The 16,358-nt window shown below is 33.9% G+C and overlaps 1 protein-coding gene across 2 annotated transcripts in view; it reads left to right on the top strand.

The window, feature by feature from the left end:
• The window catches only part of LOC126978735 (discoidin domain-containing receptor 2-like), a 92,967-nt gene that overhangs the window by 6,392 nt on the left and 70,217 nt on the right, over window positions 1–16,358 (top strand). For both annotated transcript variants that reach the window (XM_050827779.1, XM_050827780.1), the window contains exon 2: window positions 13,469–13,577. In XM_050827779.1, coding sequence (XP_050683736.1) covers window positions 13,511–13,577 — 67 coding nt within the window. In that variant the 5' untranslated portion in view covers window positions 13,469–13,510. The remainder of the gene's footprint in view (window positions 1–13,468; window positions 13,578–16,358) is intronic.

Consider the following 16,358-nt stretch of genomic DNA (forward strand, 5'->3'; position numbering starts at 1 on the left):
TGACTCTGAAACAAACATCCATATTCATCATATAAATGCTTGCACATACCGGGATTATATATTATATTATATATAATGATATATAAGATACACAATTCCACCATACATTATTTTGTTATATCTCAAAAGGTTAAGACAGTTTTTTCGTTGAAAGCTAACAATAACAATGTATTCAATAACTTAAGATATGATATACTTAAACCTTCCTCGAAAACCACGCTATGCATTGGTGAAAACAGCATGAAACTCTGTGAAGTAGATTTCGATTTTATCGCGAACAGACAGACGGACAGACGCGGCGAAGATCATTGTTTCATAATATGTAGTGATTGGTATTTACATGCATCAAATAAAACAACCCGTTCTCTATAAATTGAATACCCTATTTTAGTACAAAGGCTTATTGACCACCGATCCATTTTCAATTCGTCGCAAAGCTCTATTGAACTCTGTTTTATATTGAAACAACATGTGTGCCCACAAAGATGAGTGCAAGTTTACATAAAGTGCATCCTCATTCCCCTTCTAGATATACATTATACTCATAATGCCCTTGAGACTAACAAATTCGATCAGCTTTTATCCTTTTATATTTTTTCATTTTGAGGTGAATTTTTATTTATTGTACCTATTAGTAAATTAAGACGAGTATTTTATAACTTGTCAAATTACGTGACGTGGTCGCTAACTGTTGGCCTTATGAGGAAGCTCATCGTTGCTCAGCGGGCAATGGAGAGGGCTATGAGATCGAATCAGAAATGAAGAGATCCGTAGGAGAACCAAAGTCACAGACATAGCCTAAATGATTGCGAAACTGAAGTGGAAGTGTGCAGGGCACATAGCTCGACGGACAGTTGGCCGTTGGGGCAGTAAGCAAGAAGGCGTAGTGTTGGTAGGCCCCCCACAAGATGGACCGACGATGGTCAAGATCGCCGCAACACGTCGGATGAGGGCAGCGCAGGACTGATCGTGATGGCGATCTTTGGTGGAGGCCTTTGTCCAGCAGTTGTGTCTACGTTGCGGCGTTACGTATTCCGGCTGAAATGAAAATGATGAGTCAAATTAAAAAAATAGTCATATTATAATTATTAGTAAAAACTACTAGCTTTTTTTTTTTCAAATTAAATATTATTGATATTACACTAAATTTAACAAAATAAGCACAAAGGCGGCTCTTCTCTTCTGCTGTGTGAGAATCATGCTCGAGCGTTCTTGATCAGGTTGCCTGTCTTCAAGAGCGCGTTGTGTGTTGCAAGGGTGTTTAATTATCACATTCATCATTTATTCACCAATGGAAAACTTATGTCACAAAAAATTATAGTCGGTTGGGCGCTTGCGAGTAAGGAGGATATCGGAGGGTTTCTAAATGTAGGTTCTGGAAAGTTAAAAACGTTTTGAGCAGTGTGAGGTCTTTCGTAACTCAGAAATAATGTTGACGAATTGGGCTGTCTCACTACGAATTTTCGCCATGATTGTTGAAAGTTCAATACAATGCAATACACATTTACCCCTTGCTTGAGCGGATCTGAACTTCACCACGAAGAATCAAATCAAACAAAAAGTTGCCACTTTTAGTTGAACATCCCTGTTATTATTACGTAGGAACACGCGAACGTGGGACCCCAAAACCACCAACGAACAGTTACCAAATATTTTCTTTGAGTAATCTTTAAAATCCCTTATTCTTTGCGCCGATTCAGCTGGTAAAGCAGGTTCCGTCACGTGCTTCTCTTTGTAGTCAGTTCAAGGGGTATCCCTTTTTGAAGCCTTTTATTTTACTGATACCACGACGATCACAGAATTTGAATATTATACACTCTTACTTTTTTCTTTTTTGTATTTATATAATTTTAAACTTTACTTTTAAAGCCGAATAAAAAGACAAATAAAAATCAAACAATCCAATGTTGTAAAATTTTTATATCTAGAATGTTCTAGCTGTCATATGAAAATAGTGTCCGGAAAAACTATCCTCTACTCCCACCAAAGATATTTTAATCCAAAGTACTATTAGGCCATGTTACCTTTGGATCTTGTTGGAATGTAATGCCCCTTGCCGTTTCCCTTTCACCCCCTCGCGCTCGTCATGTTGCATCAGTACGGTTTGCAGTTTCATTACCGTCGGGTACATATGATATTTTCGCGCTATCATTGCTTTGCCTTTGAAGTTTTCTTTGTTACGTTTTGACTTTTGTAGTTAATATTTCTGTAGTTTCTATTGTTTTGTGTCGCTATAATACAACTACTAGAAAATAAATGATTTTTTCTTTAACTCAGATTCTCTCATAGATTTTTCAGCATTATAATATTAATAATCACATGATAATCAACCCACATGTTCTTGTATCGTACTGGCTACATATATACCAGTTCTGTCTCTGTGAGAACATAATGGCCGACCATGTGCTGTGAGAACATTACAAATATTGTAAACATTATAAATATTATGTACATCTATAATAGTCTGTGTTACTTTGTTAACTAAAACTCATTGATCGTTCAATATATTACGATGTTTATGAAAATTTATTGAATTAGGCGTTACTTTGCGGAAATCCATAATTAGACAAATGACTTAAGTTTTCTTTAGTGTTAATTCCGCCAATATTTGTTTTTAAAAAACAATTCGACACGTGTTTCGCCTCTACACGAGGCATCCTCAGGACGTGTTGTCTCGCCAAAATCTGGCACGAGACTAAGAAAATTTATTAAACACGTGTCGAATTGTTTTTTAAAAACAAATATTGGCGGAATTAACACTAAAGAAAACTTAAGTCATTTGTATACGATGTTTATGTTTAGTACAAATAATTGAAGTTTGTCAATCTTGTTTAAGCCATAATTTACAGGAATCGAATCAGTATCAGAAAATAAAGAGCTTAGTGCTCTCCGCTGATCTGCAAACAACACCTAAAGATTATATAGGATATGCATATATAGTCCCTACAGTTAAAATGAGTATATCGGTGAATTGTTTGCTGGTTCGATACTCGGGTAAAAGACACAAAAATAAGCCTTTCTAATGATGAAACCGGTGGATCAATGAAAATAAGATATCGCTTAAGCATATTTTTTATTATTTTTATGATATCAACAATATAGATATCGAATCGGAGGTTCTCGAGGGTGGCAGATAATGAATTGGGGATATTTTTTTTTAAATCCAGTCTATATGCCAATAAAGTGTCATGAAAATGTGGGACGTTTTTATCCAAAAAAAGGGAGTGGGAAAATAGGGAAAGGGCGAACGTAGCATGAAGCACATGGCACTGCTAGTCAGTAGAACAACTTGCTACTTGCGTTATATCATGCAGGTTTAGCGCGCGCCTGCAATTAAGTTGTACATCTTCCCTACTAGCGTTGTATCGTGCAGGTTAAGCGCACGGCCGCGAATAAGCAGAACATCTTCCCTCCTAGCGTTGTATCGCGCAGGTTTAGTGTTAAAGCACGCGGCCGCGAAAAAGACAAACATCTTCCCTCCGAGCGTTGTATCATGCAGGCTTAGCGCGTGGCCGCGAGTAAGTAAAACACCTAATAATATCTAATATTAACAAAAAAAATTGTTTTAAGAGAACAGATTAGGATAGTAACGAGATTTAAAAATTAGTTTTCCAAAGAAGCTTCACTTCTGACATGTGTACTTTGTACGCACGCCATTTTGTTTTTGTTATAAGTACCTAGTAATATTTTTAATTTTGTCTTGTTGTGGTGGGTACAGGCGTGAGTTTAAAAGATTTGATCTGTACTGAAATATAAATATAAACATATACTTTTTACTACTTAAATAAGAATATTTTCATTTTTTATTGTTACATAGACTCAAATATTTAGGTTACCTTTAAAAATTACGTAATCATCTTTATTTTGAAGAGTACTTTTACATTATACTTTGTAAAAATCTTAGATTAAATGGATGTCCGGATCGAATTTGTTGTAGAATTAAATGAACTGCAAAATATATTCAATATGCTTGTTTGTTGAACGAGGGCTTCGTATTATTCGCCTCCTCTCAATCGGATTGTCTCAGTGTACGCACGTATTGGTGACAGTTGCCGTTCTATTCCAATGAAAATTGAAAATATAATAGTTGTATACAGTATAAACATTAAATTAAAAAGAATAGCAGCTCATATTTTTGTTTCAAAAGACTTGTCCGTAAGTGGTCTTTTAATATTTTTATTTTTTATACTTTATAATTCAAAGATTTTTTGATTAAGGCCTTACAATCTAGCCTTATTTGTTGATTAAAATAAAAAAAAAGAAAAAACACCTGTGTATTCACAAAGAAAGCACTTGAATATCACTATCACTAACATCTAAAAATCTCGTTTTTTATATTTATTTATATAAAAATAACATATGCTGATATTTTTATCATTTAAATTAATGTTTTTTATTTAAACAAAAATAAACAATTTTCTTGTATGGATCGAATTTGTACATGCTAGTAATACACTCACAGATTATTATTTTTTATTTCCTAAGCTTTTTCTTTCAAGAGTCAATTCAAACGTTTTATGTCAGATTGAGGTGGTAGAGGAGCTGCAGAGGAGGGGGTAGGTGTCTCTCACTGCTCACAAGTCACAAACAAAAGTACGTACAATAACACAATAAATAGATTGTTTTCGCTGTAGCTTCCAATTAGCATTATAGAGTAAACTGGGCGAATATATATAAATCATTTTGGATGGACCGCGGAGTTGATAGTAAACATAATTTACCACTCAGTAATTGTATGCACGCGGCATTTTATCACATGTTTTAACTACTGTGCTGTAGATACGCGACAAGCAACGCAATAACAAAAGATAGGAGGCCAGAAGACATATTATACAGAAGTGATATTATAAAAATATCAACTTTATGTTGATATTTTCATCAACCTATATAATCGATATTTATAATATAATCCAAGTCGGGCAGGCTTTCCTATTCTTGGACTTTTTTCTAAACGTAAACAAACATTTTGGCGTTGACAGCTGAAGGCACATAACATAAATACTATGTTGACATAAGGCTAGTAATAAAAACTATATTTTGATTTGTAATGTTGCTATATTAAATACAATGCTAGTAGTTTTGATATTTAATTTAACAAAAACTCAGGTGCTTAAAATTATTGATGTATGTATTTTAGTACTTAATTTAATGTTTCTTAGGGCATCATAGTTTGGTTTTGTTTTGTGATCGCAAAATTAAAAAGAAATCCACACTCCATAGAAAAACGCGACAAGTTCTTTGTTATCATATTAATCCTACGTCATCTTTTAAGAATTCCTTCTCGGTGTACTTTTTGAATGTGTATTTTTGTGACGAGTATCCATTGTCATTCTCCCCCTTGTCACATAAGAAAACTTTACAGAGCATTGTAACAAGGACTGTATGTCCTTTGTATACTTGTATATTCGCTTGAACGAGGAAATGCGCCTCTTAACAAAACGTTGCACTAACGAGTCAAACTATAGTAGACATCCTTAAATCTTAAAATAAATTCTAAGTACTACTTGTGGAATAGAAACGCCATTATGAAACCGTAATAGGGTTGTTTAGATATGGAAAAAGTTTACTCTCGTCGTGAAATATTTAAGCATTTGGTCTCTATCCTTTCATCAATTTAACTAATTTTTTCTTCAAGACCTTCTGTTGTGATGGGTATTGTTGTGCTTTTAAATGCTTGTGTATTGTGTAATATCGTGTATTGGGGAAACCAAGAATTACGAGATTTTTAGAGGCTGACATAGCCAACCTTATTATAATATTATTATATGGATAATCCGCAACATTATATGCATATATATCATTCAGTAGTTCATCTTTGATAAGTTTTTAAAAGTGTTTTTAAATAGTTTTGCCGTTATGTGGAAAAACGGAAAACGCGAGTATTCATTTGCTGGTGGAAGAATGGTAGACTCAATTACGTTCTATACATATAAATAAAAAACATTTTTTTTTTCTCAAAATTGATTTCTTTAGAATTATTTTTGATGTCATTTCTTATATTACCACCGCTTCGGAAACAAATGGCGGTCTGAGAGAACAGAAGCGCCGCAAAATACTGTCCCAGTATTCTTTTATTGCGCTTTTTTAAATCTATATATATAAAAGAGAATCTTTGTTTGTATGCTCCCTAATAACGCCTAAACTATTCGACCGATCTCAATGAAATCTTTTGTAATATATTCGTTGAAACTCAAGGAAGGTTTATTTTTAAACAAACGGTTTTAAAGTTTTATTTTTAAGGAAGGTTTATTTAAAAAAAAATAAAAAAAAAACAAAAAACTTATTTCTAGTGTTATAATATTGAAAATCACTGTTTAGAGCAAAAAAGTGACGATTTTTGTGAACGTATATTAAGTTCTTATAAATCTATTGACAATGAATATTCATAATATTTATTTCTTTAAATTTCTATTAACTGTCTATAACCAAGCTGATATATAGCACGAACAGCACTCATTTGCAGAGCAAACACTATATTAGTGTCAGCAGCATCACCCCACAGCAAAAAACCGTACGTCATGATGCTGTGAAAATAACTGAAGTACACTAATCTAACGGTAGCAGCATTCGTATAAATTAATCTCTAATTTTTCTAACGGCCTATGCCGCCGAGCTGAGTCAATCTGCTAGTTGGGCAATATGTGGACTGAAGCTTTTTACCTAGCGTGATACCCAAGAAGTCCGTAGTGTCCACAAGATCCAATCCCTGGTCATTAATTGTAAGTACGTCGGTTTGAACCTCCGCTGTGTTTGGTGTTATGAACCGTAAACACTTTCTTTTTTTACTGTTTGAGTGCAGATTATTTGAGAGTGCATTTTTTACCTCGTCAGCAATATCTGCACGTCGCTTCATCATCTACCACAAACGATAAATAGTAAATATATATAAGAAACAAGAAAGGACCGAGAATAGAACCCTGCGGAACACATACTTCTACAGGTTTACCTGAAGACCGTTTGCCGTTTACGTCGACTAACTGAACTCTTTCGCTTAAATTTGATTTTAATAGATTTAGGGCTGTATTTTTTACTCCATAATGCTTTAATTTTACGAGTAATGTTATGGTTGACGCAGTCTAATGCTTTGGACATATCACAAAAAATGCTCAATGCGTGCTGTGACTTTTCCCAGGCCTGAAAGATGTGTTCAATGATTCTAATACCCGCATTAATTGTTGATAAGCCCCAGTGAAACCAAATTGATTGTTGTTCAATAATTTATAAAAATGCATTTGTAGCTGCTGAAGCAAAAGTTTTTCAAACATTTTACTAAAACAGGCGGTACTGAAATAGGCCTGAAATTAGCAGCGTCAAAAGAACTGCCCGATTTAAACAAAGGTATAACTTTGCTGTATTTCATGAGGTCAGGGAATACACCCTCATCTATGCCTTCCTTAAATATTATTGCTAATTCAGGTGCTATAATGTCAAGTATGTTTTTTACAATATAAGTCGACCGGCCCCAAAGGTCCTTTGTATTTTTAGGTTAATTAATTTGAAGATTTTTAGTATATCGCTACCTTTAACATACTTAAATTTCAAATCAATGGCAGATACTGGTACGTGTAATTTAAGCATATCATGTGCTGCTTTTGGTGAAGAGTTTAGGTCTTTGGTCGTGATAATTGGGATTTCGGAGAAGTATTTATCAAATTAATTTGAAATTTCAATTTCTGAATTTAGTCTACTTTCTAAATGTGTTTTACCAGTGGGAGGCTCCTATGCACGGGATGCCGGCTAGATTATGGGTGTGGTACCAACGGCGCCTATTTTTGCCGTGAAGCAGTAATGTGTATGCAATTACTTTGTTTTGGTCTGAAGGGCGCCGTAGCTAGTGAAATTACTGGACAAATGAGACTTAACATCTTATTTCTCAAGGTGACGAGCACAGTTGTAGTGCCGCTCAGAATATTTGGGTCTTTCAAGAATCCTGAGCAGCACTTCTTTGTGATGGGCAAGGCGTATCAATTACCATAAGCTAAAAGTCTCCTGCTCGTCTCGTCCCTTATTTTCATAAAAAAAAAGAAACCGTCAAATTCCTATAATAATATTCTATTTGTGTATAAGCTGTTTATAACCTAGTGATAAAAAAGTATTCCTACAAAGAAACTGAATTTTTGAAATTGAAATTTGAATTCAAGTATTTTTCAAATATTTTTATTTTCTCTCACAATCAGACAAAACATTGTTAATCTACAAAATAATTATTTAGATATGATTTCCATTGTGAGAGACCGCTGCTTGAAAAAGGAAAGGAAAACCGATATGTTTTGGTTTTCCTTACCTTCCTACTCAAGCACTGGTTTCATTAATGAGATACAAGAAACAGAAGCCTAATTAAAAATATTATAATGAGACTTAATCACTAGCTGGGTATGAGATTGTTTTCAAATTGGTAAATATTAATGTGAAAAACAATACAATTCAAACATTGACTCCTTAACATAAGGAATATTTATGTTTGATTTGAACTTAGCCATAATATTATTTAAACCACCAGTGGCTTAAAATACATTTTGTTATTTTTAAAGTGATATCCCTGGTTAAACTATACCAAATAAATTTGTATCCAAAATTTATGAACCATACGTCACTCGGTGTGCTCAGTTGGAAGAGCGCTCGGACGGAACCCGAGAGGTCGCAGGTTCGAGTCGCGCATCGTTCATCAATTTTGATTACAAATTTAATTTGTATGACGTTATACTTTTTAAAGACTAGTGGCGGGCAAGCGATTTATAAATTGAATCGTTTTATCATACTAGAAATTCAAACCAACCAAACCTCTTCCCGTCTAGAGGGTTTTCAGGATATGAGCTTGGTTATGCATTGAGCAATACCACAGGGCTTAAATCTTGTGTTAGCGTTACCAACATATTTATAATTTAAAATTTAAATTCATTTAAAATTCTATATTATTAAATTCGCATGATTTATTTAATAATCAATCAAATAAAAATGTAAAATACAGACAGTCAACTGACACCACCAATGTGACGTTGTCAGTTGACCACGAATACAGGCATTCAAGTTGTAGCACCGGTACGAGGTGGTCGATTAAAATGTTTCAAATTCTATTATTACAGTAATTTGTTACTAAATATAATCTTTTAAATCCGGACTTTTATAATTATAAGGTTGATTTAAAAACAGTGAGCAGTGCTAATACTCGGTATGTCATATAATTCATATTACATAACATCAAGCGAATGTTTGGCGTGTAAATTGTTTTCAAAGAACGTTTACTGGAATACCGTTTATCTCAAGCATCACGGCGTAGATGTAAGCAAACACATACTTTGAGTTCCGATGTTTTACAAAGCTGTTAACAAAGCATTACTTCGTAAGTCGGCGTTCCCGGGTAATGTTCATTGACGTCCTGTTCAATAAAAATAAGAATGAGGATATAAGCTGTTTGGAACAAAGTGTATACATTATACATGAATGCTGGCTGGATATTAGTAAATATATAATATTAGTTTGATTTTAAAAATGTAATTTTAAAAAATTCTATTTTCGTAAACGAAGTTGAACTGGAGCCTGAGGATGATTATCGTCGACGTGTAGCTAACATTCGAATATTAGTTATTTATATATTTTTTCATAATATTTATGCTACACAAAACAAGTATTTCAATATTTTATTATATATTTAATATACGTATTAAAACAATACACAATCAGGCATTACATTAAATCATAGAAAATTCAGATATTCATGATCATTTTTTTTTAGTATTTCGATTTCTTGTTTGATGTATTACTTATTATTAAAAATTTAATATTTAAAACGGTTTTAACTTTGAACACGATTCATATATTGGATGCAGCACCTTACAAACTAATTTGTTTTGTATATTATAGCAATTTAATAAAATATTCTATTGATTGAAAAGAATGTATGTTATTCTCACGTTTTCCCAACATATGGTAGATTCAGTAATTTTATAGTGACGATTCAAAAGCGCTTATTTTAAGTCTTATTCATTAAAGATGATTTGACTTTGATTATATATAATACACGCCTCTTTCCCGTAGGGGTAGGCAGAGACCACTTCTTTCCACTTGCTACGATCCGATCGATTACATACTTGTTTCGCTTCGTCCACTTTCATTATTCCTTTCATACATGCTCTTGGTTTAGAATATTCTTGACCTGGCCTTTTTTCAAGACGTCCCTGATTTGGTCTCGAAACGTTCGCCTAGGTCTACCCCTTCCAACACTTTCATTCACACTGGCCCTATACACTTTTTTCGTCAATCGTTCTTCATTCATTCTCTCGACCTGGCCAAACCATTTCAACACACCTATCTCAATTTTTGTCACAATATCTTCTTTCAGACCACAACATTTCATTATCTCACTATTTCTTATCCTGTCACTCACTTTAACTCCTATCATACTTCTCAACGTTCTCATCTCAACTGCATATATTCTGCTTTCATGTTTCTTCTGCCATTCCCAACTTTCACTTCCGTACATGAGTGTTAGATCCAACACCCCCTCATGCACAGCCAAACGAGCCTTCAACACCTTCAGCCTATTCATAAAGGAGTGCAAAGATCCACTCACCATGTTTGCTGCATTCACTCTTCTTTCAATATCACTCTCATTATATAATAACTATGGAACATAAAACAATGGCGTAAATTGTCCTACTAACTGACATACAAATAAATGTTGCCTCTTATATTATTAATATGCCGAGAATGATTTAACTCCACGCAGACGAAGTAGTGGGCGCATCAAGTCTGTATATAAATTATAACTGGTAAGTAAAGTTTTCCATCAAAGTATTCAATAGCAAAACGGGATTTTTCTTAACAAGTGAAAAATCCCGACAGAAATGTATTTTCATAGATTTTATCTGCCATCATATTTATACTGAAGAAATAACCAGCTAGATCAACAGTGTAGAGCCTTTATAATAACATTAAATAAACAGTCCCGGCAACATATCTTTTACCAATTTAACTTTTTCATCAAATACAATGACAAACAATAAGTCAATAATTCTGTACACAATAAACAACGTTTTATTGTGTTTGTAATAACGGGTAATTTCATTTATATTTACTTTTAATAGCTGTATAAATAAATAGATATCTTATGATACGCAATAACATGTAATAAATTTTTAATTCAAATAAGTTCGAGGTTCCGCTGTTAGCATTGCATGTATAATCTATAATGTTAATTATGCGTGGGCAACACTGAAATTGTAGAGAACTGGCCAGTTAGAAATATTGCTAATGAAAACGTTTTTTGAATTTCAATTTTAGAGCTCTTTGGTATCCTAATGAAGTGTATTGCATTCATTTGTCATTTGTTTTTGTGAATTGGCGGCAAATCTAAAACTCTTGTTACACGTGAAAATAAACCTAACGCCAAAAAATTTTCTGTCATTGATTTATTATAACTTTCGTTGTGGGCTTACTCAACAACATAGCTATGATAGGCTGCGATTAGCATTTTTTAATGAAGCCCTATCTCGTGCCACAATTGGTCTAACGAGTTTAAGCGTGGACGTAGCAATCTCAATGATGATCCGCGTGAGAGACGTCATTTAACAGCGACTACTGAAGATAATATCAGTGCTGTGCGACGCATGATAGAGAAAGATAAGAGAGTGACCTATCAGCAGATACGGGCAAGCCTAGGCATGAGTAGGAGTCAAGTTCAAAAAAGATTACACGAACATTTAGGCGTCAGGAAGCTTTGGATGGATTCCCCATACTTTAACTGAATCGCCAAATGTTAGATAAGTTCAACGGCGGTGACTCAAATGCTGTATTTGACATCGTCACAAGTGATGAAAGCTGAATATATTGCTACGAACCCGAAACCAAAACACAATCCGCTCAGTGGGTAATTCCTTTCGAGGACCGGCCAACTAAGGTAAAGAAAGGAAGAAGTCATGGAAAAAAGATGATTGTCTCATTCTTTGGTCGGGAAGTTCATTTCGCGACAGTTGTGCTAGAAGATGGAAGGACAGTTACTGCAGACTGGTATGTAAATCGCTGTTTGCCTGTTGTCTTGGAAAAAAATCGACAGCACCGCCCTCGAAGCAGGATCCTCCTTCACCACTACAATGCTTCAGTGCACTCCGCAATACGGACTGTTGAATATTTTAACATGGAATGTGTCGAGATAATGAATCATCCGTCATACAGTCCTGCGACTTTTATTAATTCCCAAGAACTAAACATAAAATTCGAGGTATTCGCTTTACAAGCCCTGAAGATGCGGTGAAAGCGTACGAAAATGCCATAGAAGAGACCCCTCAGAAAGAATGGGCCCAATGCTTTTCTCGGTGGTTCCATCGAATGCGACGATGTGTAGAGAGGAACAGAGATTACTTCGAAAAAGTGACCCTATAAATTATGATTTCCTTAAGAACCAACGTTTTTTGTGGCATCTTTTTTTACGTTAACTTAGAAGGTTGATTTTTTGACTGGTGACTAACTAGATTTGAATATATCGTTTTAATATCAATTCGGATACCTACACGCGTTCCCGAAATAAAGACGGACAGTTGGACAATAAAGTGATCCTATAAATTATATATAATAATCCAAAATAAGAGAGCAAATCGAAAAGTTCTTCATAAAAAATATAATAACAGCAACGGTCCATTCAATTTTTTCTGTTACGATCGCAAGCGACAGAATATAATAGCGAACAACAAATATATTTGTTAAACCGTCGTATCACGTATGTACAGTAATGATATACTTTGATTTTGTCGTACCTACGTAAAGATATCAAAATTGTTTGTGCGAGACGGAAAATTCGTTTTTCTTTTCATGTTTATTTCGTTCCTCAAAGTTCCTCAGATCTATATTATAACGAAATAAATCATTCTTGTTAGATCTTGTTTGCCCTTTATTTTGTAGTGTATATTTTTAGTAATACAGTCTTAAGGTAAAAAATCTGTTGCAAGTTTAGTAGATATTTTGTATGTTTTTCATTTGAATAAATGATTTGTTGGACCTCTTCTAAAGTAACAAAATAAATTAGCCACAAGGCAATATTCATCTTCATTAATGTTCTATATATATAGACAAAATACTTCGTATAAAGACAAAGTCGAAATATGGAACATACCACAAAAATTATACCCTAATAAGCTTCGACTGCTATATCAGCAATGCATTATCCGCATTTACTCCAGTTGCTTACAATATTCTTGGCCAATAAGCAGCAATGTAAAACATTTATTCAGTTCAGGTTAAGTTTTTTGAATTAAGAACCCGATTGGTGACAGTGACAGGGACATTTACACACAACTAAGGAGAAAAGTGTGCTTACAACTTTTATTTTTATATTTATCTTAAGCACACTTTTGCCGTTGCGCTATCAGACTGCAAATGGTGTCCGTGTGTATAAAACTTAATTAATTATTCTAGATAACTGTTGGAACTCTGTACATTTTACAGTCCAAATGTGAACATTTACAATTTGTTTCAGGAGCACAATATAAGTAGAAATGGTCAAGTGAGGGGTGGCGAGATGACTCTGTCTGTGGTGACAGTACTGTTGCTCGTCTGGGCTTTTTCCTCGAATGCTTTCGATATATGTAAGTGTTACTCATTAATTAACTATATATTATTATCTTTAATTACTATATATTTTAGTTAATATATGTTTCATGTAAGGGAAAAGCGACCACTAATATCCCAGCCTCTTCTAGTCTCACCATCATATGCTTATTTGGTTCCATAATAAATCTAATTAACAATTAAATTAGATATTACACGCATACGCAATAAATTATCTTTATATTCTATTACTTAGTAAATATACAGTTAGCAATTAGCTACTTATTCGCCAATATTATCCATTCTCCTCAAGATATGATTATTTGCTTCTATAATATATCTATTTCACAATTAAATTAGAATACAGTAAATAACTCTTTATTCGCGGGGTATATGTTCCGTACCTAAATATGTCTCGAATACAGAAACCGTGAATGTGGAATAGAAATTTATATGGGCTTATGGGGGATACGATCCTAGGTGACAAAAAAGAGCATAAAGTAAAAAATCTATTTTATTGAAGTTTTTTACCATATTTAGTAATATTATCCTCAGGCTAAGGTAGGTTTAAAGAATTTGGTAATTTTTCTTGCTTGGCATTTTTTAAAGCTGCTTCAATTGGTTGTAATAAAATCTATTTTACTTTATTATTAGTCTATTCAACGACGCGTTTACAAAGGATATTCGGTTGGATGCCTATTTGAATCCTTTTTATTAATATGTATATACCGATTAGATCCGTGAATAAATAAATCTTTAGCCGCGAATATAGAAATTGAGTCACATTTTTTTCCGCGAATGAAGAAACCGCGAATAAGGAGCTTTTACTGTATATACACTTTATTTGCAATGGCATAATACCATCCAGGCATTACAATCCAAGGTACAACAGTTAATTACTTAGCAAGGAAGCTATTGTAACAAAAAGCACACTATAAATGTTATAAGGACGTAAGTATCAATAATCCTAACTTATTATTAATTTTATAATTGCTTAACGTTTGTTAAGCTTTTGGATTTGGAATTGTGTACAATGCACAAAATGTCAGGGATACAGAAAACAAAAAAAAAAATGTATATGCTCGTCTGGCATATTTAGTCGGGAATGTTTTGGGCAATTTAAATGTTTAAAATATTTAAACAAAACAAACATTTAAAATATCAGCTGAACCGTTGGAGCATAATAGATAAAAATTTAATTGTAAGATTTGACCCAGACACACTTACTAACTAACTAACACGCCTATTAAAATCAAAGCTTGTTAAAAATGAAAGGAAACCCGGACCCCCGAGTCATTGATGATTAGTGAAGGAGTCTTATCACTGCATTCTGAATCGAGTAGCCTTTTGTATCCGACTCTCGATTTAGCTATCCAAGCCGAGCATATTCGAGTGATGCTCGAAACTCTCGGCTAATAGTACCTACTCTACTCTATGGAGGTTCAAGTAGAAATAAATCTCGCTGCCCGTCGTTCTGTATTTCCACTTCTCATAGTCATATTTTATACAGATATAATTTGACGTCTCTGTTTGTTTTTTGTAATGTTTACGCTTTGTCTGTCAGGCAATGAATTAATTTTCACATAAAATTTATCATGAAATTGCTTAGGTAATAAAAATGTTAATTAATAAGTCAGATCGACTTAATGTCACTGCTTGTGGCGGTGACATGGAACGGGTCGTCCCCTTCCCTAAAAAATGGTCGAGGGAGGCGGTGGCCGACCCATGCGTCATGCTCGTGGACGCTCGTGGGCGCCTCTTGTAGCAGGATGCTCCTGTTGCGGGAAGCTTTGCTTCAGATTCTTAAAAGTTATTTTTTTTATATAATCGCTAATCCCTTTATTTGTTTGCGGTGTGTGGGGATGATGCAGCTAATGTACACAATAACTTTTGTTTTGTATTCATTTACATTTACTTTTTTGACTTACTCGTGTAAGGCATTTAAAATTTGACGTTTGAGTATTTTTGTTGCATCATTTTACATATATTGTAATTGAAATGATTTGTAAAACGATGATAATGTTAATCTTGATTTAAAAGAGTGGCAATGAGTTTCTTGTTATTTCTTCTCTTCTTCTCTCTATACTGAACCTAATTATTGGTAGGTTCAGTATAAAAAAAAATTCTTGACATTCATAGTGTCATTTCCGTAACCTACATGAATAAAGTGATTTTGATTTGACCAATTCAAAGTTAAATTCAAATAGTTTTTAAACAGAATAGTTTTTAAAATCAGTATTGAATGTGTCACAATCTTCCGTATATTGGAAAACATACCAGGGCTGAAAGAAACGGGCGCAAAAAACTAAGCGGGCCTATTCTTTGAATAAATTTTTGTTATATTCTTTCTCGCCATTCCCCAAAAGTGCGGTCTTATTTAGAATTTAATTTATGTTAACGTAATAACTGTAGCAACCCCTACTATCTACCGCACAAAGTTTTTAAAAGTTTCTTTAAATTTTGCAATACTGTTTGTACCTTATCTGGTATCATGTTGTAAAAGAATACATATATCACCCAACAAAAGATCTCATCTGATTGCGCTCGTTACTTTGCAAGATGCTGAGGAGCTGCTTAACAATGTACAAGTATAAAAAAACTACGTTTAAAAAACCCTTACTAAAGCTTAGTTACTGTAATTATGTAGGTTGTCTGGTCAAGCGCGTCTGTCCGCTTGGGTTGTTTTGTTCTAGACGAAGCTATCCCGCTCAAAGTCACGCGTGGCTGGTGTAGGTACCGTTATTACATTTGGTTTGGCACCCAAAATTTAATAAATTAAATTTTTAGTTATTTGATACTTTTCAGTTTTTTTTAAAACG

The sequence above is a fragment of the Leptidea sinapis genome, chromosome Z (assembly GCF_905404315.1).
Source record: "Leptidea sinapis chromosome Z, ilLepSina1.1, whole genome shotgun sequence".
In the NCBI taxonomy this organism is placed as follows: Eukaryota; Metazoa; Arthropoda; class Insecta; order Lepidoptera; family Pieridae; genus Leptidea; species Leptidea sinapis.